The following is a 27,096-nucleotide window of genomic DNA, read 5'->3' as shown; positions in this document are numbered from 1 at the left end:
TAATTTAATGGTTTCCATCATTTAACCAATCCGTGTTGTTAGGCCCATCATCCCGGAAAAGTCTTCTTCTCATAACATCCCTTCGTTCTAGCTTCCAAAATTGTTTTGTTTCAGGGGACATATGACTTGTATCCATTGCCATGGTTTCCCGATCTGTCTTGTCCATATCTTTTTTGCGCAAATACTCCCTTTCACGTGCAAACTCAGCATCAAGGGCCAACTCGTGCTCTTGGCGTTTTTGCTCCATTTCTATTCTTATGCCGTTTTGCCTTGCAATTTCCTCCAAAAATTGTGAATTTTGATTGCTTGAATTACCCTTCTTTTTTGCCTTCGCGGCCTTTCGGCCAATGGGCCTCGGCTCCTTTTCGATGGGTGAGTCTTGACTCATAGGAGAATCAAGAGGTGAATCCGATGTCATTGAATCACGGAGTGGCGTCTCGTTTAACACAACCTCCGGACCCGTTGGAATAATTACGAAGCGTTTGCAAAATTTCACCACCTCCCAACATTCATGATGGGTGAAACTTTTTTTGCCACCCCCGGTTGCACCGAACCACATTTGTGCTTGAATCATCTATTGAACAAAAAAATGGAAATGCAATAAATATTTAAAATATATTGGATATGCAAGAAATATTAACAACATATTAAAAATACAAGCAATATTAACAAAATAGTGAAAATGCAAGAAATATTAACAACATATTTAAAATGCAAGCAATATTAACAAAATATTGAAAATGCAAGAAATATTAACAACATATTTAAAATGCAAGCAATATTAACAAAATATTGAAAATGCAAGTAATATTAACAAAATTAACAAAATATATACAACATATTGAAAATGCAAGTAATATTAACAAAATATATATATTAGGAGATTAAACTTAATAACACAAAAATTATAAAATACTTACCTCGTTAGTACGATTTTGCCCACTTCTATAGTTGTCCATCGCTTTTGCTAGGGCATTTCTACATTGTACGATTTTGCCCACTTCTATAGTTGTCCATCGCTTTTGCTAGGGCATTTCTACATTTTCCCAACTCTTTATTGAGAATTTTCCACCTACTGGATAATGCCATCTCCGTACGAGTAGACCCCGGAATTTTTTCACAAAATTCGGCATGAATTTTTTTCCACATATGAAAAAATTTCATTTCATTGCCGGACACGGGACAATGACAAATTTGGAGCCAAGCCTCACACAAAGAAACATCTTCCATTGTGCTTCAAGCCCCTCTGGTTTCGATAGAAGAAGCCATAAAAATATGAAATCAAAATGCTAGATGAAAAAGAGGAAAATGTTGTGTAAAAAGAGTGAATATTAGTAGAAGTATAATGAAATGTAAGAGTATTGGTGTTGAAAGTGAAGGGTATTGATAGGTATTTATAGAAAAAAATATCATAATTTTTTAGAATTTTTTAGAATTTTTTTCACCCAAAAAAGCCTCAGCCGTTGGATTAGAAAGGAGAAGCAGATCGGAAGGCACTGAGCGCGACACGTGGCAGCGTACCGTTGGCGCTGGCGTCAGCGCTGACGTCAGCGCGCGCTGATTCAAAATTTTTTTGCCGTTGGCGCGTGCAATGCACGCCCCCACCGTAAAAAAATTTTTGAACGCACTAGCTGACGTCAGCGTGACGCCAGCGCTGACGTCAGCACCCGCGTTTTGGACCTGGGGCTGGTTTGGCCTTCGGGCTGGCCCGAGTTGGTGGGTCCCACACCAAACCCGGGCCTGGGCTGCACGCTGGAGCGAAATTTTTTTTTTTTCTGCCCTTGCCTCGGGCTGGGCTCCTTCGCTGGAGCCACTCTTAGGGCCGCCCTTGGGTGGTCTCGAAGGGCAATGGACATGGGCCTCCAATTAAGAGGGCCTCAAATTATATATATATATACACCAAGCGTCCAACTTATTCCAAAAAAGTAAATTTGGGTTTTAGTCACAAAAAATCTTTCACTTTTAGAAAAAGCCAAAGCTTTTTCAAAAAAGACAGAAAAACCTCTCAACTTTCAAATCAAAGACATGCAAATGTAAAGGATTCCTTAGGAAATCCAAAAATAAATAAGGGCAATTTTGTTCATTTTGACTTCTTTTCTCCTTTGGCCTTTTCCAAAGTCTCCCCGCTTTCCTCTTTCTGTAAGACTTTGGTTCTCCTACTGCTAGTTTCTCCATGGAACATGCTCTCTATTTAATCCACCATATTGTTCTCTATTCTCCCAATCTCTCTTCAATCTATTATTTTCATTTTTTCTCATCCCTCTTTTCTCATATTGTAACCCTAAAAGAATTGATCTCTCATTGAAAAGCTCACAATTTTTCTTTCTTGATCTTTGTCTTTGAAATTGATGATGACAAAGAAGAGATGAGCATGAGAATTTGAAAAGGTAATCAAATGTATGAATTTTTCTTTATATTTTTTCCTATCCACCAAACTATTTTTTTCCACCCAATAAAACTTGATTTAGGAACAAAACACTAAAACAGAGCAACTCCTCTATCCAATATTCAATTTCCAAAGGGAACAAAACACAGAGAGACTCGTAACATACTCACTCACGCACAAACCCATAAAGTAGTTCTCGTTTCTTAAATCCTAAAAAAAAAAAAAAAAAAAAAAAAAAAAATCCATGCGTTGTGAATTCTTTCTATTTTCTTTATATTTTTTTATATTCTAATTTTGAATTGCATGTATTCTAATTATTTTTTTACGTAGCAGTCTTTGTGGGAAAAGGCTCCCTTATGGTCTCTGTTGAGTCTTGTTCTTGCTTTTATTTCTTAAATTGTTGTTCGGGCTTGGCCTCTATCTTTTGTTAGGTTGGTTTGTTGAATGTTAGATGCTATTTGACTATGTATGGACCTAAATATGATTTTTGTTTTTTATGGTTCATGTACCTTGCTTTGTTAGAGTGAAATTATTATGTTTAAACTAGGAGTTGGTATGGTCTGGTTTGATCCGATTCCCACCCAAATTGAAACTGAAACCGAAACTATTCATATGGGTTATAAAACTGAACCACAAGCCTGTTTGGTTTTCAGTTTTTCCTGTTTTGGACAAGAATCTTTTTTCTTTTTTTTAATTTTTTTTTAAAACAAAATTCAACTAAAATTTTATTTTTCAAGACTTAAAAATTCACAAATGGCCTAATTTTATGCAAAGAGAGCTGATTTGGAATTAAGCTTGGGAAAAGATTAGTCATGGGCTTAAAAATTTAGCATTGGGCTTAAATATTTTATAAAAATATTTTAAAAAATACATAGCCGATTTGGTTTTTTCACTACAAAAATGATAACCATAACTAGACCAAATTGGTATGGTCTGGTTTTTGGTCAACCTGGTTTTTTTGGCCCAATTCAGCTCGATTTTTCAGTTTGAATATCCACCCCCTAGTTTAAACCAAAATGAATGAATGAGGAAAAAAATATTCCTTTCTTATTAAGCTTTATTACATACTAAGGAAAGGGACCTTATTTAATTTATCGCCTATAACCACCCAAAAGTGAGGACTGACCTGATTAGTATTAGATTGTTAATTGCTAATGATTAGTAACAAACAAACCTCCTCCTTCCCTCAATTTTGTAAAAAATGATGATGAAATGTTTGGTAATCTGTTTTTTTTTTAATATATAAATTTGGAATGCTTCCAACTTGATTATCACCTTCCCTTATGGGGTTGACGTTACATATCCAACAAAAGCACCTGCTAAAAATACTAAATATACAACAGAATAGGTACTACTTCGGCAAAGTTGTTGAGCAGAGCAAGAATCTAAATTTTGTTTACCAAAAATGTGTTTGATTTCTAAACTGAAAATGGAAAGAACCTCTCCATCCTTACACTCTAAAATGGTTCAATTAGATTATTGCATGCATTTTTTTTTCCTTTTCTTTTCTAAAGCACTCTCAAACCACTAAAACCCATGGAGAGAAGATTGTTCGACCGAAAAAAAACATGGAGAGAAGATTGTGAAATATGTTTTTAAGTGGTTTTAGGAAGTTAAAGAAAAAACAAGACATCAAAGTCAAGAACTACCAATATTTAATTACAAAAAAAGTGTAATTTAGCAAAGAAAGGAGTTTTTGCACCCAAAGCAACAAACACCATAGCACCCTTCAACCCTTGACCCCATGATTGCCCAGAAATAGAAAGTCCCTTCAGTAACAAAACTCAGCCATTTAAAATGGCTGAAGCTGCCTCATATGCCCCTGTCCTGTGCACCTAAACTTCCTTTTGTCCCATTTCCCGTATTTTCCTCAACCCTTGTAAATTCAAGCTTCGATCTTTCTTTCATTGCCAAGCTGTTTGCTTTGAACTCAAAGCTTGGAGCTTTTCTCCCATGGCTGCTTCCTCAGTCACTGTAACATACAATTTCGGCCAAAAAACTCTCCTTGCTCGAAAACCCATCTCCAAAACAATCCCCTCTTCTGTTTTAACTTCCTCAACAGCAACATACCTGAAGAAGAAGAGATGGAACGTTCTGCGCTTGGTTATGGTAAAGAAAACAGAGAAGGATCATAAACTACAAGAAGAGACGAACACAGAGAGGTGGACTGTGATAACACCACGTGTGTTACAGAGATTGGAGAGAAAGAGATCAGAGAGAAACACCTACCTTGTTGCTGCAGTCATGTCCAGCCTTGGAGTCACTTCAGCTGCCGCCATGGCTGTATATTACAGATTCTCTTGGCAAACAGAAGTAATGAAAATTAATTAAATTCTATTTCTTTATTTATTTGTTGTTTTTCTTGACATGGGTTTTGATCAATTTTTTATCAAACAGTTTGGAGAATATATCCTTCCTGAAATGCTGGGTACGTTTGCTCTCTCTGTTGGCTCTGCTGTAAGTAATGAATTATCAAAACCATGGCAATTTCATTGATGGGAAATCTTTGTTTTCCAAGGAAGCTCAAAATTTTGAATTGTTTGCTTTGTGTTTGTTTCAAAGGTGGGAATGGAGTTTTGGGCAAGGTGGGCTCATAGAGCTCTGTGGCATGCTTCACTGTGGGATATGCATGAGGTCAGTTTTATATAAAATTTCCAATTCTAATCTAAATTTTCATAAGGAAGATTGGTTTTGAGGATCTTTTAATTTTGTTTGATTATTTTTGCAGTCTCATCACCAACCTAGGGATGGCCCTTTCGAGCTCAACGATATCTTTGCCATAATCAATGTTGTTCCTGCAATTGCTCTTCTCTCTTATGGTTTCCTCAACACGGGTTTGTTTCCAGGACTCTGTTTTGGTGCTGTAAGTATTTCCCAAATATATAATAATTTACCCGTACTTAAACATCAATAGTATTGTAGATCGATATCCAGTATCAGTCAATCACTTTCTTATGAAAGAAAAACTAGAAAAATGGTTTGTTAACCAAGTTTTTTTGTTTGTTTGTTTTGGGTACAGGGATTAGGAATAACAACTTTTGGGATGGCTTACATGTTTGTGCATGATGGTCTTGTGCACCGTAGATTTCCAGTTGGGCCAATCGCAGACGTCCCTTATTTACAAAAAGTTGCTGCAGCCCATTATGTAAATTACTCTGATTTTCTTTGCCCATTTTGTGTTCTTGACATTGCCATTCTTTTTGGGTTTTGATTATTTCTTCTGAAATTGAATAGCTTCATCACTCTTGCATATTGAATGGAGTGCCATATGGGTTGTTCTTGGGACCTAAGGTAAAATATTCAAGCCTCTCTTCCTTGGAAACAAAGGTTCTTAATTTCCAATGAAGTTGTAATTGTTTGATATGATGTATGTAGGAAATAGAGGAGGTTGGGGGCATGGAAGAATTGGAAAAGGAAGTCCAGCGCAGAACTAAGAAATCCAAAAGTTGATATTATTTGTTTGAATTTTCTGAATTTTTAAATACTAGTGATTGCTTCATTTTGTCGAAGCTCGTAGAAAGGGAGTGAGAGACTTCTTCAAACCAGCAACCGCAGACGTGCAAGAAAGTGCTCAAGGACAAATATTGTCGCCGTGTAGGAACCTATCCACCATCAAAATTGGCTAAAAGCTCCTAAAAATGTAAATCTAATTAAGAAAATTTCAATACTTAAAATTCTTTTGTTCTTCAATCATCTCATCCAAAGAACACCAATGCATAAGATGTGAAGCTCAAGTAACTATTTGTTTAGTAGTATTTCTGTTCTCAAATCTCGCTTTCATCGTTGATTAAAAAAATATAACAGAACTTAGAAAATGATTATAACATCTTGCCAGTACATATATGCATTAATTGTAAGTAATGGCCTATGTTTAGGTCACATGAATAGTGTTTCTACTTGTTTTAAATGCTAAGTCGTTTGCCATCATTTTTTAAGATTTTGAAATCCAAAGTAACCTAACAATTCGTACAAACTTAACTTAAACGGTCTACCAAACTAAAAATTATAGTTATTTATCACAAGCTGTCATCTATTGAACTATTATAATAAACTTGATAAAATGAAATCTAATATACAAGTGAGTGGCTCTGCTAACACAACCGAGGTCTTTTATGATAAAACTTATTATCTGTTTGGACTTTACAGGTGATTAAATTGGACTTTACATACGTGAGAAGTAGTTGTAATTGTTAGGCAGAAGATTTTAATTTCATGGAAATTAACATCCTTGTTGTATATTATGTGCTGCTGATAAGTTGGCTGTTTTTGGAATTGCTGTAATGTAAAGGACCTGAGATCTGTTCGTCATTCATGTTTTTGTTTCTCTCTTTGAAAATTTGGCACACACCAGTTGAGCTGGCTTGCTGCATGAACTCTGAATATAATATATATATTACACAGTCGCAAGCATGATTCCAGTCATGGATCGATCAAGTAAGCAGCTAGCTGTAGGTTCATGTACATGGTCACTTATAATTATGTACGTACCTTCTCTAGGAGATGAGCAAGAGCCAAAAGGGCTCAAAGCCAATTTCCCTGCCATCATCATCTTTTTATTTATTTGTGGCTCATCAAGTGATGACTTACTACTCAAGAGACCATTATAGGAGAAGTTCTTGCATACGAGATACGACTGTTGTATACATTTTGTTTTTACACTCATAACTTCTCACACGATATGTGAGATTTTCTTTTCACTGTTTTCGTGTTTTTTGGTTACATTGGAAGACATCTTATCTCCATTCTTCCATATTTTCTCACTTCTCGACTTCTCGGAGTAGTCTTAGAAGGCTTGCGTTCTAGGCTTAGAAGCTGTGTTCTAGCTGTTTCTTTATCCAACTCTGTTTGTATTGCTCTGCTTTTGTCTTTGTATTGCTCCTTCCCGTTTGGGTTGTTCAATGACATCAAATTTCGACCCAAAAAAAAGTAGTCCTAAAAGGCCTTATTGTAGGCATATATTTACTGTATAACATATTAGATATATAACTACTAGCTTGAAAAACTTAGTTGTCGAGACTCTGTAGTACAACTGCAAACCAACAAAAAGAAATGAAATAGGAATCGAGTTTAAGATTACTTACAAAGAATACCATGTTAGACCATCACTAACCGTAAAACTATTAAACTTTCATAAAATGGACCAACAATTAGTTGTCTACGATAATAGCACAGCTCTTTCTTTGCAGGATCCATGTCTCCATCAACAATATGTCATGGGGAGCACTGGCTTGCTACCAAACTTGCTATTCTGAAATATACACCAAAATGCCTCTACCCAACCATACTTTTGGTTGGGCTCCATCAATGTGTACTTACATTTTTCGCTTTTGCATTTGCTCTAAATTGAGTTCAACGACCTAACCACATGCGCAACTCCCTCTTTCATGACATAACGACGCGTCGTTTCTTCAAAGAAACCCACAGTGGGTTTTTTTTCCTTATTTTAATTGTGCACGTGGCGATCGTAGAGTGGGGATCATCAGTATACGCGTCAAAATCCAAGATTGGTGAAGCGGATGATTTTTCCACCGAAACGTGAAAACTCCCGATGCTTCCACATCTTCTGGAACTGTCTGGCCGAAAAAAGCGAAAAATCATCTGGAACTGGAACCCTTTGCAACGTTTTTTGTGTACTCTGTTTATGTCTCTTCGTTTGTTGTTGCAGAGCAACTGAAGCACCGCAGGTACGGACCAAACTCAATCCATCAGCACCCTAACTAAATAATCTTTGGTGTTTTTAAGATTACAAGGTGTGTTGGGTTTGTTTGAATTGATCACAAAAAAGTAGAGCCTACATGCGTGGATTAGCTGCGTTGTCCCCTGCAAAGATCAAGTTGTTCAAACAAGCCTACCCTATGAAAGGGTCATGGGGTAATTTACACCCTCCTCTCCTCTCTCTTTATGCTTTGAATATAGTTAATAACTTATAAATTTATAATTGTATAGCATTACAAGTTCTTGATCTGATTAATATGATACATTGTAATTAATTATAGGTACTGTGGCCACTTCAACACCAAAGAGACAAGGGAACAATATTGATCCTGGCGAAGGAGGACTTGTTGCGAAACAGAAAACCGAACCAATTGTTGCCTTCAGCAGGCCTCCGCCCCTTCCACCGGTTTTCGGACCATTGGTTCTTCTCTCTCTGCTAGAAACGTGGTGGAATCGCGATAACAATGATGACTAAAAGGTGATTTATCTGTCCTTCTAACGCTGGCATTGTCTGATCCTCTCTACTTGAAGAAGAACTTTGCAATGTAAAGCACAATGTAGTATGCATAGCTGAGCAATCGAGCTGCAAGGTTCCAAAGCCTTAAGTAGCTGTCTACAAGTGGTGCGAAAAGTATTGTGTATATCTTCCATAACCATTGAAAAACGATATGAGGACTCTTTAGGAACCCTGCAGGAGACATATCTTGATGTTATGTCATGCTGTGATATATATATATATATATATATAAGATGATTAAGGTTTTGAAATTTTTAGTTAAATTCGGCTTACATTCGGTAGTTTTTGGGAAACCATCGAAGAGTGTAGTCATTGTCTTTAACAGACTCTGAATTGCACCACAGGGACAAACACATAATGAACAAAATCGAATGGTCAATAATATTCACTTTATTTTTTTTCTTATTGTGATGATAGAGGCCAAAGGATTCTTTCTGACAGTAGTTGGCAGACTTACCAGCACTACAGTTCCTGGTTTGATTGGTGATTCAATGACAATTTGGGCTTTCCTGTAGACAATCAGAATCAGTTAGGCATTGTTCATCTTTAATAGGATGAGAAGCCAAAGAAATACATTTGTCTTTCTGTACTTGAGTACTATTTTTTCCCCTTTTTTGGAGAATTCAAAGAAGCTGCAGCCTCGGGTGTAGGGGATCTGTTTGTCTTTCCATTCTGCAATACCAAACATAACCCAGTTTGAAGATGCACAAGATATGTAATGGAACTAGATTTATTTCAGGTGGAGTGACAATGGCATATATAAGTACACATACCCATGTGCCAGTTTGCTGCTCCTATGAGCTCATCTCCTTCGCACACGTGTTGTATGCAGAACTTGACATTTTGACCCATGCCTGTAATCAGCTGTTCAAAAAAATTCATTACCTCCTGCATAGAATGCAATTTAGGTTATGTTAGTTGCAAGGAAAACTATGATCTTGTTGTTGTCAAGATGAACAAAGATCATTGACCTTTTTGCCCTGTAATGGTGTGTTAAAAGAGCATTCTTCAATGTAGCAGCCTTCTGAGATGTAATCACCTAGTTGCTTTAAGTTTTTCTCATTGATGCATTTGTAGAATTTCTTGATTGTGTCTGATGGGGAAGGAGAACTTGGATATATGCCTGAGCTTCTCTGTGCTGCTGCCATGACAGGAAAGAGCCTGTGGTCATTTAACTGTTTATTTTCTGCCTTCCTTTTCACGTAGATGCAATGTTGCAGAGCATCTCTCTTGTTCTGCTCAAATTGGAATGTTCTTTTAATGGCCATGGAACTAATGGCTGGCCCTGTCATTGGTTTGAGGCACATTCTCTGACTTGGTGTTTTGCCTGAGAAATTGAGAACAGTAGCCATTGCCTTCGGCCAAAGTTGAGACAAGAGAGAGACAGCAAACAATTATCATGTAGCATTCATATGTACAAGGGACTAGTGTGACAGAATAGAGGAAAGAATAAAGGGACATTTGCACCACTACCTTAACCAAGGAATCTCCACATGGTTTTAGTTCCATTAGATTGCTTTGCCTATATTTGTGCCTTGGTATGAAATCTAAGTATCGCCACATCAGGCATCACCCGGGTTTTGCTAGTAATAGTGAATCATATTTTTTCCCCCAGGATATAGCATTGAAGCATCGCAACGAGTCGATAAAAATAAAATTATTTGTATCAGAGTTATTGATTATATTGTTCATCATATCGAATTTACCTTGTCGATGTGATCAACAAAGAACTAGGCATAAAATGTGAAATAAATACCGGGTAGTTGTGCCACGTTGTTCAATGGGGATATATTGGCAACCCTATGTACACAGTGTCACACTTGTTATAATTAGCAATTCTCTATGTGTAGATGTTTATATGTTCCAAGACGTTTAATAAATTGGAATTCAAAATGGAATCCTTGCTGCTTGAATTGATTGACGTTGTATATATAGGCAAAAGAAATATATATAAGCCGGCCAAACCAAACCCTACCACAACCCTAACCAATTGCACGATTGCAGCAAGATGTGGAGGATTAAGAAGCATGACAGGGAATTGGATGGGCCTAGATACCCCTATGTATGCCTAGATGCCCTAACTTCATAGGGGCTTAGGTCTTGCCATCTTGGAAATCAATCATTCTGCATTTGTTTACTGAAAAATGAAAATACAGTCTGAAATTAGTTGGACATGGTTGGTTGGGAGCCCTTAGTTGCCGATTGTAATGTGTTCTTCCCCAAAATATGTCATCTCTATATTCATATGGTTGTTAGGGCACAACTATACGCCGACATATTCATAGCTTACATAATATGATGAGAAAATTATCAAACTGTTTGACACTGTTAATCAAAATCACTGCTTCAGTTGAATTTTGTCTGAAATTTTAGATTGCCAATCCACAGTACATGTCAAACTTTTGATAAAGACGTTCGTCTAAAAATAAAATAAAAATTTGATAAAGACGCCTTAATACTATCTTGAGTAAAAGATGTCTTAAGTTCGAATTTTCCACTCCCTACACATCTGTAATTAAGAATGCAAATGTACATATTTATATATAAAAGACAAGGTACACTTTGTTTTTTGTACAGAAGGACAAAATAAACTTTACAAGTTAAATAATCCTGCATGATGATTCAGGGCACATGTTTGAGAGATAGAACCAAAGCGAAGAGGAAACTTCTTTCCTCTGTTTTTTCCTTTTTTTTTTTTTTTTTTTTTTTTTTGTTTCTGCAGGCGACGCTGAAAACAGGGTACTGAAGCACAAGCACATGTGAAGTATTTCATACAGCAGCATAACCTAAAATTTTTTTTCTATACATAATCTCTGTCTAAAATGGATCTTCTCACTATTTTCCATTTTTGGTATAATAAGGAACAATTATAGTAAAAGGAATGAGCATCAATAACAGTCACAATCTTCATCATTTTCATCTTTCTCTCTCTCTCTCACTTGACTTTTTCCTAGGGGATCAATCTACTCAACCATGTGATACAACAACACACATATTCAAATAATTCGACCAAAAAACAAGCATATTCAAATAATAGAACAAGATAGCTTCACCTCTAGGTAGTAGAATGGCCGTTTGACATTTCCAAGAAGGTCTACCTGAAAACAAGGACATTCATTAGAAGAAAACAATTTACAAATGTACATGAATGGATTATGCTCTGCTCCCTGTTATCCGCACAACATGCCTTTAAATTATATAATCATCTGTTAACATGGACAAAAACATAATATAAAAAACCATTAAATTCTTACCACTGTTTTAAAGTCTGTCTTCCCCTAGTCCTTTCAGCATATCCACTAAAGAAAACCGGGGACCAGCCTCAAGGTCCACCAGAGCTCCTACATAACCCGCACGTGTTCAAGTTAAGACAAGCTCAAACCAATCATTTGCATTAAACTATGGATAATACTCTTAATCAATCATAATCAGTCACCAAATCATCACAAAAATTTATATTGTCTCAAGTTGAGATGAAAAGAATCTCTGTACAGCCAGACAATCTCGCTGGCATGCCCCCTAACAAACACCAGTCTGAAAAAGCTTGTTTCTAGCCTTCTCTGATCTTCCCGGATCAATCCACCCCCATCCTTTGATGATACAATGAGCTCTATATAAACTCCCAACCAATGCCACACTATCCACATCCATCAAACAAAAAAGCAGTCTTAAAGCAAAAAAGAAAAGAAAAGAAAATTCGACATTTCCTCAAATTACAAAATGAATAGCAAGGTCTCTGGTGTTCCTGCAGCTGAAATTGCCAAAAGCTTCAGAAGCAGAAAGCCTCTTCCAAAGCGGGGACAGATAAAATCAAGAATAGCTGCAAATGCCATTCATTCCATAGTCTCTGTGCTCTCCAAAGCCTCTTCAGATCGCAAGCAGCGCAGCAGGAAAACCCATTTTTAGTGAGAGCAAGATCAGTAGAAATTGTAGAGTCATATCATTTTCTAAAAATGTATGATCAGTTGATCACTGCCTTCTTAATTTATATAGCTCTTCTTATATCATTTTGTTTTTCTTATTCCGTTCAAGCACAATTGATAGTTTCTAGTCTCATATAGCAATTTACTGGGGAAAAGAAAGAAGAAGAAAAAAACAATAAATTGACAAGGAAATGGCGTTCACGAGTGGCACAGATTATACAACAGAAACCAACACTCAAGCATATTTTCGTGTCAAAGATGCTAAATTCATTTGTAGTTTTAAACACTTACAAGGCCACAATTCACAATGTTAGCAGAACATGACGATATTATAAGTTTGATTGTTATACTCTTAACTGTTGAAGCAACGGAAAATAACCTCGGAAAGCAGGTTAATAATTGTTTATGCAATCCATAACCAAGAACCGAGAATTGATGAGCAATGTTACATAGAGATTGGAGGGGGTGCAAACAAAAAGGAAGAAGACGTGCATATTTGGATAAAATAGTAAAACCTCGCAATATGGTCTAATACTAAACGCAAGAGCATATGTGACTGGACTTCATAAATTGAAAAACCAACCTGATTAGATGGCAAGTACTTCACTTGTCAATCCAAAGGATACCGGAAGGGGTAGCCAAGCAAGCAATGTGAATGGCTCAATACTTATGTTTTTACTCTCATGATGTGTTTTTATAAGTCATAGATCATTAAATTTGGACTGTCATTTTCCAATTTTGATGTCACTGACATTTGCCGATATAACCTTATCAGCTCCGTATGTATTTCTTTACTATCACGATGTGATTTGTCGTCAGCTAAAAAGTAATGAAGCAATCCTCCAACTTGAAGCCAACTAGAACCAGGCTCTTTGTAGACTATTTTTTCCTTCATTTCCTTTCTCACTTTTCCAACAGCACTCCACATACCAGCTGAGGCATAGAGATTTGAAAGCAAAATATAAGCAGATTCATTGTCAGGCTCGAACTCAAGAAGCTTCTGTGCTGCGACTCTCCCCATGTCCATGTTTTTATGGATGTTACAGGCCGATAGAAGAATCTGCCATATATGAGCATCAGGGCAAATGGGCATTTGATCAATGGTCCTCTTTGCTTCTTCTAGGAGTCCAAGTCGACTAAGTAGCTCGACCACGGAGGCATAGTGTTCTATATGTGGCATTAGCTCATCACGCTCAAACATTGAGTTTAAGTAACTAAAAGCTTCTTTGACAAGACCTGCGTGGCAACATGAAGTAAGAACTCCCAGGTAAGTAATATGATCTGGTTTTACTCCAAACTTAGACATCTTGTTGAATAGTTCCGAAACTTCATCATGAAAACCATGTTGAGCATATCCCATCACCATCGCATTCCAAGAAGCCAAATTGTTCGTGGAAACATGTCTAAACACCTTCTCTGCGTCACCTATGCTTCCACACTTACAATAAACGTCAATAATAGCGCTTTCAACAAAGCTCCCTTGATCAAATCCAGTTTTAAGAGCCAGGGAGTGAATCACTCTTCCCTGTTCCAACTCTGTTATAGCACCACAAGCTTTAAGGACAGTACTGAAAGTTGAACTGTCCACTTCAAGTTTCAAGCCCCTCGAGATATGGAACAAATTGATAGCATCAGCATGACAACCAGAACGGACAAAACTAGTTGCCATTGCATTAAGAAGTACCAAATTTATCTTGTTAATATCATAAAATATCCTTTTTGATTCATCAATCCAATTGCATTTCCCGTATGTCACTATCAAGCAAGCCACCACACGATCATCCACCATGAACCCAATTTTGATCACATGTGAATGGATTTGCATTGCCAGCCTTGGGGAATTCAAGTTGGAGGCGACTTCAAGAAGGCTAGCCACAGTATACCCATTAGGCTGTAATGAGATATCACGCATGCAACGAAGTACCTCCAAAGCCTGAGTAACAAGTCCATTCTCAGAATATCCAGCAATCAAAGAATTCCAAGAGACAGAATCTCGGCAAACCATATCATCAAATATGGACCTAGCATCACCAATCTGCTCACACTTCCCATACATGGATATTAACACATTGCCAACAGAAACCACCCATAAATACCCCAGCTTCTGACAAAGTGCTTGGATTTGCTTACCGGGATTTAACATCCCCAGCCCTACAATGGCTGACAATACATTTATAATTGTATATTCATTTACCTTCAAATCCCCAGAGTGCAAAATTTTGAACAGTTCTAAAGCTTCCACACCATCAGAAGCAGCTCCTATCCTTTCAGTCCAAGAAACAACATCTGGGTCAGTAATTTCATCGAAAACCTTTGCGGCATTCTGCTTATTCCCACACCTAGAATACATATTCATAATTGCATTACTCAGATGAACTGAACACCCCCGTAAAAATCCCATTTTGACACCAACCCCATGAACCTGTTCCCCCTCTTTCTCATCAAACAATGCACCAAGCACAGCAGTCAAGCTAAACTCATTCAATTCCAAACCCAAACCCCTCATCTCCACAAAAACCTCCCTACCCTTTTCAAACTCACAACTCCAAACATACCCAGAAACCATAGCAGTCCAAACCACATTGTCCACAACCAAACACTCCCTAAAACACTTCTCAGCCGACCGAACATCCCCATTCCTCATATAATTCTCAACCAACCCACTAACCACAAAACCTCCATAGCCAAGCCCCAACCTCAAACAAACCCCATGGGCAATCTCATTCTCTTCCAAACCATCACAAGCCTTCACCAAAGAACTCAATGTAAAAGCATCAGGCCTGAGACCCACATGCCTCAACCGATCAAAGAGATCGAAAACGGGTCCGGGTGGGCCGGAGCGGGCCAACCCAGCAATGAGGGCGTTGTAAGAGACTGTATCCGGGTCAGGGGTGTCGTTGAGGAACTGAAGGGCGTGATAAAAGAGACCCAATTTGGCAAATTGGGAAATGACAGCTGAGGCGAGGAAGGGGTCGAGGCGGTGACCCGACTTAAGAAAAAGAGCGTAGGTTTGGTTTGTGAGAAATGGATTGAGAGGTGAGGTTGATGTGGAGGCTTGGAGGGCTTCTGGGTAGAGACCTTGACGCAGTAAGGCTCTGATAGGTTGGTGTACGATGAGCTTCTTCATTCATGGTTTTGCTGAAAATGAAGCTTCCTCTGCTTTTGCGTCCAGAGATTTCTTCATTCCCGCTAAAAAGCGTTGATGTATCAAAAGGAAAGAATGGTGGGCTTTTCTTTTCAACGAAGCCCTGGTTTTTTGGGCCAAAGCCTTATATGTAAAGCTTGCAACTTTCCTTTTTCTTTTAATTTTTATTTTAGAACAGAAAGTATTATCTATATCTATATATATAAAGCAAAAGATAGAGATTTGTTAAACATTTAAAATATCAGAAATGCACTTAGTCAATCAAAATATTAAGAATTGAAATTATTAATTAAATGAGAATAATATGGTAAATTCATATTTTTTTTATATTAAAATAATTAAAATTAAAAACAATATCAAATAATATGTCATACTTTTATGAAACATAACTACCGATGTTATCTTTTTTTAATTATAAAAATAAAATAATTTATTTAAAAAAAAAAAACACATGTGCCCGGGGCTAGTACACATTTATAGAAATTGGAGTTAGTAAATTAGTAAATATTGACCACCTTGTTGACCAATATCCACCTTTGTGAATTGTAATTTATATTATCTACAACTGGTTTTACGTAAAGAATTAGTGTTGTAATTGAGGTTGTGGAGTCGGATCCACATTTATAATAGAGATGATCAGTACAGATAATAGAGTCGGATTATCTTTGTCTTCAGTACCCTTCACTTCCAATCAAAGTTGTCCTTTTAATGGACCACTTGGATTATAAGGCAAGAATGGCCATGAAAGAAAAGATTTATATCCATTAACCACATCCCACTGTCAAGTTTGTTGATGTTCTCAGACTTAAAAACCCAAAACAAGAATGATATCGGTGGGTAACACGAAATTATGTCAAACAAATGTGTCATTTGGTTGGGCATATAATTTTACTCAAGTGGTGAGATGCAAACCAATCATATCCTTTCTTTCTACTCCTTTGCCTCCCCATTTGAGGAAGGGAAATAAATAGCAATTGATTGGTGGAGTGGAGAATTACCCTTCACCCTCCATTTTGTCAAAGAAATGAAGAGGTGGTGCACTGACTAATGTTGTGAAACTTTCAACCTTTTATAATCAATGGTGTTTGTGTGTGCGAGAAATTTTCCTTATCTTTAGTTTAGAATATCGCTTATAACCATATGGGCTTGTATGCATTTTGGTCATTTTGATTTTATTTTCCCAGAGAAAATTTTGAACCAAACGTTGACTGCAAGAAACTTTTGTTGTTTAACATGTTTCCCGAGACTAGTTTTTTTTTTTGTTTTTTTTTGCTGACCTATATTTGAATTGCATATGTCAGGTTTATTATTATTGAAAAGTATTTTTTGGTTTTACCGTAAACAGTTCCGGCTCATAGTGGTTGCACACTTTACCACTATTTTTTTGACCAAAAAAAAGTATTTTCTGGTCGAAACATAATATATCAAACTGTTCTACAATCATTTTGGTTAAGAAAACAGAAAAACTGAAAAACAGAAAAGGCAACAGATTGAGTAGTTTAGTATAAATCCAATTATGCACCCTCCACGGTTATTGCTCCAATTTCATCATTGAGATTTGGTGCTAAAAGACCTTTTGAAGCAAAGTATACTAAATAAGTATGTCACTAGTACAATCCACTTTATGAGATTGCTTCTTAAAGAATTATGTAATGGTGAAGGTGCACTAATGTTCGTTAATGCATTGTGAGCCTCACACGCGCACGAGGCTAAAATCAATAGACAAAGTTATGGATGATGTGGATATTCCTTTCACTGATCATATGGTAATAGAATTTTTGCCCCCCACCATCAACAGTCAATCTTAGGGTTGATGCTCCATATCCAGATACAATGTTTACCCACATCATCAACTACTTTCCCACTCACCACACCAACAAATGTTCCACAGAAATTCAAAATTGAAGAGGAGAGACAGGCTGCACACAGAGAGAGAGAGAAAGAGAGAGAGAGAGAGAGAGACAAAATAATAAATCGATATAATCATTAAGCTTGCACAGATTCTTCACGGGCACTGTCTTTAGCTCTGTGCAAACTTTTGTTCTTATTTGTTATTTCCTGGATTTTGGTTTCTGCCATTTTGGTCCATGCAGAGCTCAAAAATAGGTTAGATTTTTGTAGAAGAGTGGGGATTTGGTTTTCCTTTGTCCCCATTGATAGAACATACAGGCCGTTATCAGCATTGGAATATATTATGGCAGCCACCCCAACTGACAGATATTCTACTGCAAAGTGAAGGCAACAAAGATTTGAATGCAATGGCCATTCTTTTGTGCGACTGGTGTGTACGGCATCACACTCACAAGGATGGTATCACGAGGGTCATATGATACCAAATTATAAGCATCTCTAGTCTTTATGAGAGTAGTCGGAGAGTGTCGAGAGTAGGTATTACAGTAGTGGCCTCCCCCTTTCCCCTGCTTGATATTCAAGTTCGAAATTCCAATAAGTTTCTTTTCTCCCAATGTAACTTAAAAAAAAAAAAAGTAGTTGGAGAGTTACGTGATCTGAGATTAATATGGCTTTTAGGGGAAAATCAAACTTCTAATTATATTTTTAAGGCTCAGCTGAAGGACAAACGATGTGATTTGAGTGAGATATGGGGGTTGCTTTAGTGGTGTTTTGGCTAGCAGCTAGTCTATTCTATACAATCAGATCTTTAAAAGGCACATTTATTAATTAGGTTTAAATCATTGATTTATCAATTTATTTTTAAAAACATTAACCTTCACTATAAGATTCATAAAAATGAGTGATCCATCATCCACCAAATACGTGTGGGATGGTAACCAAGCTGGTTTGCCCGAGAGGTTAAGGGGGAAGACTTAAGATCTTCTGCACATAAGTGCGCATGGGTTCGAACCCCATAGCCAGCAAATAAAATGGAAGGTTTTTCTTTCTTTTCTTTTTTGGCGTGAAGCCTTTCTCTATCCTTATTTTTCTTAAATAAATATATCTTACTTTTAAAACCGTAATCTAATTATCAGAATCGTTCATTTTTTAACCTTTTTTTTTTCTTGGCAAGAATTATCTATGTAAAAATAATTAAATTGAAAATCCACTTGATTAGCATAATGAGGATAGTAGTTGTAGTTTAGTTTCCGATCATATTATAATGCGAATATTTCAATCCACTCATTTTCATGTCACTTGAGCCATAAATTCAGAGTTTCTCTTAGTATAAGGAACATCTCCACAAAGCAAGATTGATTATATTATAAGAGACTAAAAAACAGTGTATAATTTTTTCAAAGAGCCAGTCCATATCCAAATACTGATTCTCATTTTTTCTTGTTTGTTTTAGGTTGAGGTTGTGTGGATCAATACGGTTCTTTCTTTCAGCCATGTAAAATGTAAGCAGTAGACTAGCAGTTCTACTGCAAAGTGAAGGCAACAAAGATTTGAATGCAAGCGATTCTTACTGCGATTGGTGTATATGGCATCACACTCACATGGATGGTGTCATGAATGAGTTATGTGATACCAAAATATAAGCAGGTCTAGTCTTTATGAGTTGTCTGTCTTTAGTAACGGTTTGGCTAGTAGCTAGTCTATTCTAGACAATAAAATCTTTGAAAGGGTTGTGCTTTAGTATGTGCTATCGCATTTATTAAAGGATAATACTTCCCTCCTTGCTCATAAGAAAGAATTCATTCTTACCTACTAATGTGACTCAACCACAATATGACACGTCTTTTTTTTCTTTATCATTCTCAAATGTGCATTTATTTTTTATTTTAATTATTCTTAACAAGAGAGACACGTGTTAGATTGTGACTGAGCCACATCAGTAGGCAAAGAGGAGTTCCTCCTTATGGATAAGAATGGAAGCATTATCCTTTATTAATTAGGTTTAAATCATTGATTTATTAATTTATTTTCAAAAAATCAACCATTTACTATAAGATTAATAAAAATGAATTATGCATCATTCACCAAATACATATGGGATGGTATCCAAGCTGGTTTGCCCGAGAGGTTAAGGGGGAAGACTTAAGATCTTCTGCACATAAGTGCGCATGGGTTCGAACCCCATAGCCAGCAAATAAAATGAAAGGTTTTTTTTGTTTTTTTTTTCTTTCTATTTTTTTGGCGTGGCGCCTTTCTCTATCTTTGTTTTTCTCAAATAAAGATATCTTAGTTTTAAATCGTAATCTAATTATCAGAATCACTCTATGTAAAAAATGATTAAATTGAAAATCCACTTGATTAACTTTATGAGGATAGTAGTTGTAGTTCAATTTCCGATCATATTATAATGCGAATATTTCATTCCGCTCATCTCATGTCACATGAGCTATAAATTGAGAATTTCTCTTACTATAAGGAAAATCTCCACAAAGCAAAGATTGATTATATTATAAAAGACTAAAAACTAGTGTATAATTTTAAAGCAAAGATTGATTATATTATAAAAGACTAAAAACTAGTGTATAATTTTTTTGTGATGAGAAATCTCCACAAGCAAGATCAATTTTTTGTATCACATGTCCCTAGTAAACAAGTTGAAGGTTGCAAAACGTCAATGTGGTGGAGGTGTCTTCCAAGAACTCTGAAACCATCAAAGTCAACATAGCTTAGTAGATACGTGATAGAATAGTAGGAGCACTATATTTTATGCATGTAAAGGGACTAAAATTGTATGTTACGGAAAAATATTCACTCTCATTGGTTTTTTTATACAAGCGATATTATGTATTAAATTAATTTAAATTATACGGAGGGACATTCAAACTCGGATACAGAGTGAAGAGCACATTCGTTCTAACCAACTTGGCTAAGTTCATATCTACTCATTGTCACTACTTAGATTGTCAGATTTGCACTAAACTTAATTAGCAGTGTATTAGGCTCAATTAGTTTTAATCTCTTCTACATGTTTCATAAAATCCTATTGCATTATGGTATTCACAAATATAAAGTCAACCATTAATTTTACAATATACTAGGCATCATTTCCCTGCCAGTTTTGTACATGGTAAAAATGTGCACTGAATTCCGTTACAAAGAGTGTACTTGGTAAAGAGTCAGTGCGGGGTTCAAATTTACCATTGCAAAAAAACTAAAGTTTTACAGATTAAACCAAAAGTATAATCAGGGCATCAGGCCAAGATAAGGCACATGATATATTTAGATTAGTGTACTAAACATATTTCAGGCCCTTATTAGATACGTGTGTAATTTTATAATATTTTTTTAGTGTTTATTTATTCTCTCATCTCAGTGAGGCTGACCCAAACCGCCCAAACCAAAGTGCAAGTGACCTAACCCAACCCAACCCAAGATTGAATCTCCACTGTCTTCTTCTCCAGTGGGACCCAAATATTAGAAGATCCGACTCCCCCAAACATTCCACCTCTCTCGTATTCACACGCTACACAGATCTGAACACTCAGACACAAATCACTCCCATCTCACACTCCTCCATGTTGCAAAACAATCAAAAGTAAAAATAAAAACAAACAAAAAATAAACATAAATATTTATTTTTCCGGTGTAGCTCTATTCGGGGATGTGGAGCCTTCTGCAACCTGGCAGCAATGCAAGCTCTCACCTTTACCTCTCTGCAACAACATCAACAACAACACCATCATCAAACTCATCTTCATCTTCTTCCTCACTCTCATTGCCTTGAATTGCAAAACTCCTAACCCATTTTCCCCAACTGGGTTTCTCTCATTCACATTGATCTCCAATTTTTTTCTCCATAAAGTTCCAATCTTTAACCACCACTGATTGAAATTCCAGAGAGATCTGAGTCCCTCATTCATTTCCCCCAATTGGGTTCCAAAAGGGACCAAAGATTCTCCAATCTCCAACACCAATGTTGCAGAACCCCTGATTATTTTTTTTTGTTTGGTTTCAGCAATTAGAGAGAGAGAGAGAGAGTAGTGAAAAGGGTTGAGCTTGGAGCTACAGTGGGGCTTGAGAAAAATGAAAGCGAGCCAGAAAGATCAAGAGAAAGTAATTTGGGATCAGATGCGGAGCTCCACAGGGACCCCAATTCCTGGACCCGGTTCTCAATCTCGAGCCACCCCTAAACTCCTCGTCTGGCTCATCCTCTGCGTCTCTCTCACTTACATCGTCTACACGCTCAAGCTCGTCTCCACCTCCCGAGCCGCCTGCTCCGATGAAAATGACCCATTTAACCCCGTCCGCCTCTCCTCCTCCACCGCCACCGCCACCAACATCACAACCGTCCAAGATCGGACGGCCGAGGTTCTCCAGCTCAAAACCCACCAACCCATAAACGAAAACCACCCGACGGAGATAAACGACATCGTATTCGGCATTGCCGCCTCCGCCAAGCTTTGGAAACAGAGGAAGAACTACATCAAGCTCTGGTACAAGCCCAACTCGATGAGAGGCATAGTTTGGCTGGACCGCCAAGTAGAGGATAAAAACCCGGAAGGCCTCGGCCTCCCGCCGATTAAAATCTCCGGCGACACCTCTGGGTTCGCGTACACTAACAAACAGGGGCACCGTTCCGCGATTCGGATATCTCGTATCGTCTCCGAGACGCTGCGTCTTGGGCTCAAGGACGTGAGGTGGTTCGTAATGGGGGACGACGACACCGTTTTCATCACCGACAATCTCGTGAGGGTCCTGAGGAAATACGACCACACGCAGTACTATTATATCGGGAGCTTATCGGAGAGCCACTTGCAGAACATCTTCTTCTCGTACGGCATGGCGTACGGCGGCGGCGGCTTCGCCATCAGCTACCCATTGGCCAAAGCTCTGAGCAAAATGCAAGACAGGTGCATACAGAGGTACCCGGGACTGTACGGCTCCGATGACCGAATGCAGGCTTGCATGGCGGAACTCGGTGTCCCACTGACTAAAGAACTCGGCTTTCATCAGGTCCGTACACTAAATGGTTTTTTTTTTCTTTCCCTTTAATTAGTTGTAATCCGGTTTTGATTTTATCTGGGTTTTTTCTGAATTCGAATTCCCAGGTTGAATTCCAGCAATGGAATGTAGGATTAGACTTGAAATCTACGAAGATTTCAGAGTTTCGGCCGATACGAATTAGGGTCAATGTCGGTTGGGCCGAGTTGTGTCTCTTTTGCTTTTAATTATGGAGGGGAATTTAATTAGGCTTCCCTACTAAGTTACTGAGTTTCATTAATTAAAGCGTGCGTCTGTTAATCATCTTCTTAGTTCGATCATTCCGTTCCCGATACGTTACTTGCCGGTTTCGGGAAATATCAGCTGAATAGTTGATTTGTGTCGGTTTGCTAGACCATAATATTGGTCTATAAACCAAACGTTTTTGACGGGATCCAATCCAACATCAAGCGGGTGATTTGCTCAATGTTGTCAATGCTCGCGTGTCGAAGGTGACGGGATGGGGCCCACCTGTGTAAAGAGTTAGACCAGGTTTTTGTCTCACAGCTCACTACACGCAGGAATCAAACTCCTTGCCCCACGAGCAGTTGTTGGTCGTGGACGTCACGCTCCTTTGCTGAGCATTGTACAGTCAAAACATTGAATTGAATTGAATGGAAAACTTCAATTTCTGCCAACCAATTATGGGGTAGTTATTATTCCTTTTCTTCCTGTTAAAGAAAAAGGAAAAAGGGTAAAATTTTCTTGTGGTCCATTTTTTTACAGTTGGTATTTTTCTTTTACATTGAGTGACTTTAAGCTCAATTTTGGCATATAATTATGGCAGGCACTGTCAAATGACTCAAATCTGTTGCAAGCCGGTATAATCCAGTATGTATTGTGCTTTGAATGAATGTAGCTTTCATTTTGGCAAGTGAGGGAGTTCATTAGTGAATGTCGGTTTCGGTTTTTTTTTTTTTACTTTTTTTTTTTTTTCTTTAAATCCCATTCGGAGAATCTGGGGTTAGATTAAACATGGTGTTCTAGAATGGTAATGCTTTTGGCTTTGCAATGGAGACAGCTAAAATGGGACCCAATTTTTACGCTTCTTAGCGATTCTCCCTCATATGTTACTTTCTGAAGCCGTCCTATTTCTGTTGCCCAGATGGCCCGAATTGTGAAATGTTTATGGAATTGGCACTTAGTGGTAGACTGGTAGTTGTGTAGGCTTTGGTTAAGAAAATTTGAGTCTAGTTTTCCAATTTCCACTGGGGGGTTCTTCCAATTTGTGTACTAAATAGAGCAAGAGCCTCATCTCTAGTTTGCAAAATGAGGTCCTAGTTTTAGGGGTTGAGTGAATTAACAGCAGTGTGCTTGTACATTCCTTTGCTAGTAATGTTTTTTTTTTTCAGGGTTAGATTTTAGATTCATATCAATCTTTCGTGAACTTACGGTGAGTGTCTTTCTTATCAATGGCTCTCAGTATGATGTGTACGGCAACCTGTTCGGGCTCCTTGCAGCACATCCGGTGGCACCCTTAGTGACAATGCATCACCTTGATGTGGTTGAGCCCATCTTCCCCAACACAACCCGTGTTCAAGCCCTTCAGCGGCTTCTTGTACCAGTGAAGCTGGACTCAGCAGGAATCATGCAACAATCCATCTGCTATGACAAGTCAAAGAGTTGGACCATTTCTGTTTCTTGGGGATTTGCTGTTCAAATTTTCCGAGGAGTATTTTCACCCCGTGAGATGGAAATGCCTTCACGAACGTTTTTGAATTGGTACAAAAGAGCAGATTACACAGCATATGCATTCAACACTCGTCCAGTTAGCCGAAACCCCTGCCAGAAACCATTTGTATTTTATATGTCAAGGGTAAGAGTTAATGCTACGATGAATTCAACAATCAGTGAGTATGTCCAGCATCGTGTCCCTCATCCCCACTGCAAGTGGAAGATGGCTGATCCTGCTGATCTTGACAAAGTCGAGGTTCACAAGAAGCCTGACCCGCATCTATGGGAGAGAGTAAGTATTTTTCAAGAGCTTGTATTGCTTCCTCTGTTCCAAAACTATCACCATTGAACCTGTTATTTTCAACACTCACCGTTGCACTACAATTCACCACCACTTCTTTGATGCCCGTGAACTGTACTATACAATCGAAAACTGATCAATGTGTTTTGTTTTGCTTTGTTTTCGTGTGTGTGTGTATTGGCAGTCTCCGAGAAGAAATTGTTGCAGGGTTATGAAGTCAAAGAAGAAAGGGCCAATGGTGATAGATGTTGGTTTATGTAAAGAGGGTGAGATCAGTGAAATTAGCACCATTTGATCAATGTAGAATGCAAGCAGCTTCTTTCTCTTTTTTCTTTTGATTCTTCTTGCTTCTTCTTTCCCTTCCTCCAATTGATTCTTAGGCGTATTTCTTAATTTGTTATCTTTTACATTCCAAATTTTGTGTCATGGGGAGTCTCTCCACTGTCAAACAATCATTAGAAAGGCAAAAAAGAATGTTCATGTACAAAAGTTGTAGGCTATACATTTCCACAATTGTCTGAGCAGTTAAATTATTCATTTACAATTCTTCCCAACAACAATACATGGTGGTGTTTGGTATGAATATGATGGTGTGATTGGGTAAATCTATGATCCATGTGCTTATGTTGCTTCATGAGGCAAAAATTCATTCATTACATTTCTGGAACTTGCTCTTTTAACCATGGTCGTTTGTCTTCTGACCAATTTGGCAGGACCTATATTTTCCATATAAAGTTAAATAATACAATCCAAAATGCTACTTCTATTGCTCCATCCGACGCAATTTGCCCTTCTTTATGCAACGTTCTTGATTTTGAGAGTAAAGTTTTCTCATCGCGTCTCGTCAATAAGAATGACTGGATTTCATATCTAAATAAATGAACTCGTCAATCTAACGACTACAGAATGGCCAAATATAGAGAGATATTGGATTGGAAAGGTGCTTTTTAGTAAGCACCCAAATATAGAGAGGTATATATAGCATAGTAGCATGATTCTTTGGCACATTATTAAGCACCCGAATGGCCCCTCCACTGCACCGCTTTTTTCGTTTTGCTTTCTCACAATCTTTATTATTTACCTTTTTTTTTCTTTTTCTTTTTTCTTCATATCATGCATTATTAGGTGAAATTGACATTTAGGAACATGACCATGGTGTCTGGTGTCACTCACAAAATAATAATGTTGCCAACAGGAAAAGAAAAAAAAAAAAAACACACACCAACCTAACGTGACCAAGTCAAATGAGTCATAGCTCACTTGTTATAATAAATAATGTTTTTATTATTATATATTTATAGGTCCCAAATGGGGCCTTTTGAATTCTTCCTTGGATTGATTGTACGATTAGGAATTTTAATTAGGATGGTTTAGATTTCTCGAACATCAGAAGAAGTCAAGAACAAAACACTGCTTCATTCTCTCCTTTTTATTATTATATTACATATAAATTGAAGTTTACTCGTGTCTTGCAGAGAGGAGGGCTTCAATAAATTTTCTTTATTAGGATGCAAAAACATATTTAATTATGCATAATATTTGTTTTTATTACAGGACCACAAATATTATTATATTAATAGAGGTAATAGTATTAGTATCTATGTTTCAAATAAATAAAAAAGAAGTATGGCAAGTTTTGATCTGGTGCATGCATACGTATACCATCTTAGAGAGTAAGAAGCATCCCCATCAAGACCAAGTCTCAGTTCCATCTCTCTCTCTCCCTCTCTCTCTCTCTCATTTGACTTGTAATGTATCTTCCAAACATACAGTTTGACGGGTTAATAGAAGCAGATTTGGCGGTGCATGTATCAATTATTGAAGACGCAAACGTTACCCTCATCAACAGATTTTTTTAATTTTATTTTATTATATATTTAAATATAAAAAAAGTATTATTTTGAGGAGTATTGGCTACAATCGCCTACCACACTCCAACCCTTTGCTTTACAACTATCTATTGGATTTTATTTTATTTTAACAGAAGTTGTAATTTTTTAATTTAAGATGAGACCAGAAGAAAGCTCAAAAGGTAACGGATTTTATAATGAAATGATGTAAAATTAAAAATCACTTTTCATAATTTAAATTATAATGTTTCTTTGCATAAAGATAGTCCACTACACCTTTCTGCATGACTTAAACAATTCTTATTCTTTTCTTTTTTTTTGCCGAAAAGTAAGATGTTGTTTGGGATGTTTTAAGAGTATCCATCATACAATTTTCCTTTTTCTTTTCTTTTTTATTTATTATAAAAAGGGTCAATTTTTACTAATGATTTTCATTTCGAATCATTTAACAATAAACTCCGAGCATAAATGTCTTTCAAATATCAAAAACTCTCTAATGTGGAGACACATCTTACGTGTAGATCGACCGACAATTCTCATCTCACAACCACCACAACATGTATCATGCATTGTACTACAAAAGCAAAACAGAGAATGCTAACCCTAAACCCTATAAAAAAAATAAAATAAAATAAACAAAAAGAGAGTAAAAAAGAAAAGAAGAAACTACATATACCAAAGTGTAGGTGCATAT

The 27,096-nt window shown here is 37.2% G+C and overlaps 5 protein-coding genes and 2 non-coding genes across 9 annotated transcripts; 5 read left to right on the top strand and 2 right to left on the bottom strand.

The window, feature by feature from the left end:
- LOC18777389 (beta-carotene 3-hydroxylase 1, chloroplastic) lies at positions 4,056-6,135 on the top strand. The gene is made up of 7 exons (XM_007211073.2): positions 4,056-4,699; positions 4,784-4,843; positions 4,949-5,020; positions 5,115-5,249; positions 5,406-5,531; positions 5,621-5,677; positions 5,762-6,135. The coding sequence occupies exons 1-7, from the start codon at positions 4,340-4,342 to the stop codon at positions 5,834-5,836; spliced, it is 885 nt and encodes a 294-aa protein (XP_007211135.2). The 5' UTR covers positions 4,056-4,339; the 3' UTR covers positions 5,837-6,135.
- LOC109949287 lies at positions 7,909-8,595 on the top strand. Its single transcript, XM_020564545.1, has 3 exons — positions 7,909-8,070; positions 8,175-8,257; positions 8,383-8,595. Exons 2-3 carry the CDS (start codon positions 8,182-8,184, stop codon positions 8,574-8,576), a joined length of 270 nt encoding a protein of 89 aa, XP_020420134.1. The 5' UTR covers positions 7,909-8,070; positions 8,175-8,181; the 3' UTR covers positions 8,577-8,595.
- On the bottom strand, positions 8,608-9,970 carry LOC18775903. Its single transcript, XM_020564753.1, has 6 exons — positions 9,590-9,970; positions 9,392-9,506; positions 9,209-9,290; positions 9,076-9,127; positions 8,892-8,946; positions 8,608-8,789 (listed from the first exon to the last, which is right to left on the bottom strand). The coding sequence occupies exons 1-6, from the start codon at positions 9,968-9,970 to the stop codon at positions 8,623-8,625; spliced, it is 852 nt and encodes a 283-aa protein (XP_020420342.1). The 3' UTR covers positions 8,608-8,622.
- Positions 11,331-15,830, bottom strand: LOC18776725 (pentatricopeptide repeat-containing protein At2g13600). Of its 3 annotated transcripts, none has more exons than XM_020564544.1 (3): positions 13,125-15,830; positions 11,873-12,483; positions 11,331-11,716 (listed from the first exon to the last, which is right to left on the bottom strand). In XM_020564544.1, exon 1 carries the CDS (start codon positions 15,666-15,668, stop codon positions 13,236-13,238), a length of 2,433 nt encoding a protein of 810 aa, XP_020420133.1. In that variant the 5' UTR covers positions 15,669-15,830; the 3' UTR covers positions 11,331-11,716; positions 11,873-12,483; positions 13,125-13,235. The 3 variants fall into 3 exon arrangements, with proteins under 3 accessions (XP_020420133.1, XP_020420131.1, XP_020420130.1); XM_020564542.1 differs by having other exon boundaries at positions 11,873-11,959; XM_020564541.1 differs by having other exon boundaries at positions 11,873-15,830.
- On the top strand, positions 18,480-18,562 carry TRNAL-UAA. The gene has a single exon. It is a non-coding gene; the product is annotated as a tRNA-Leu (tRNA).
- Positions 19,648-19,730, top strand: TRNAL-UAA. Its single transcript has one exon. It is a non-coding gene; the product is annotated as a tRNA-Leu (tRNA).
- LOC18777146 lies at positions 20,783-25,111 on the top strand. The gene is made up of 3 exons (XM_007209836.2): positions 20,783-22,550; positions 24,001-24,543; positions 24,737-25,111. The coding sequence occupies exons 1-3, from the start codon at positions 21,621-21,623 to the stop codon at positions 24,845-24,847; spliced, it is 1,584 nt and encodes a 527-aa protein (XP_007209898.1). The 5' UTR covers positions 20,783-21,620; the 3' UTR covers positions 24,848-25,111.

The sequence above is a fragment of the Prunus persica genome, chromosome G5, assembly GCF_000346465.2.
Source record: "Prunus persica cultivar Lovell chromosome G5, Prunus_persica_NCBIv2, whole genome shotgun sequence".
Classification (NCBI taxonomy): domain Eukaryota; kingdom Viridiplantae; phylum Streptophyta; class Magnoliopsida; order Rosales; family Rosaceae; genus Prunus; species Prunus persica.
This window is presented reverse-complemented; position numbering and strand designations above follow the sequence as displayed.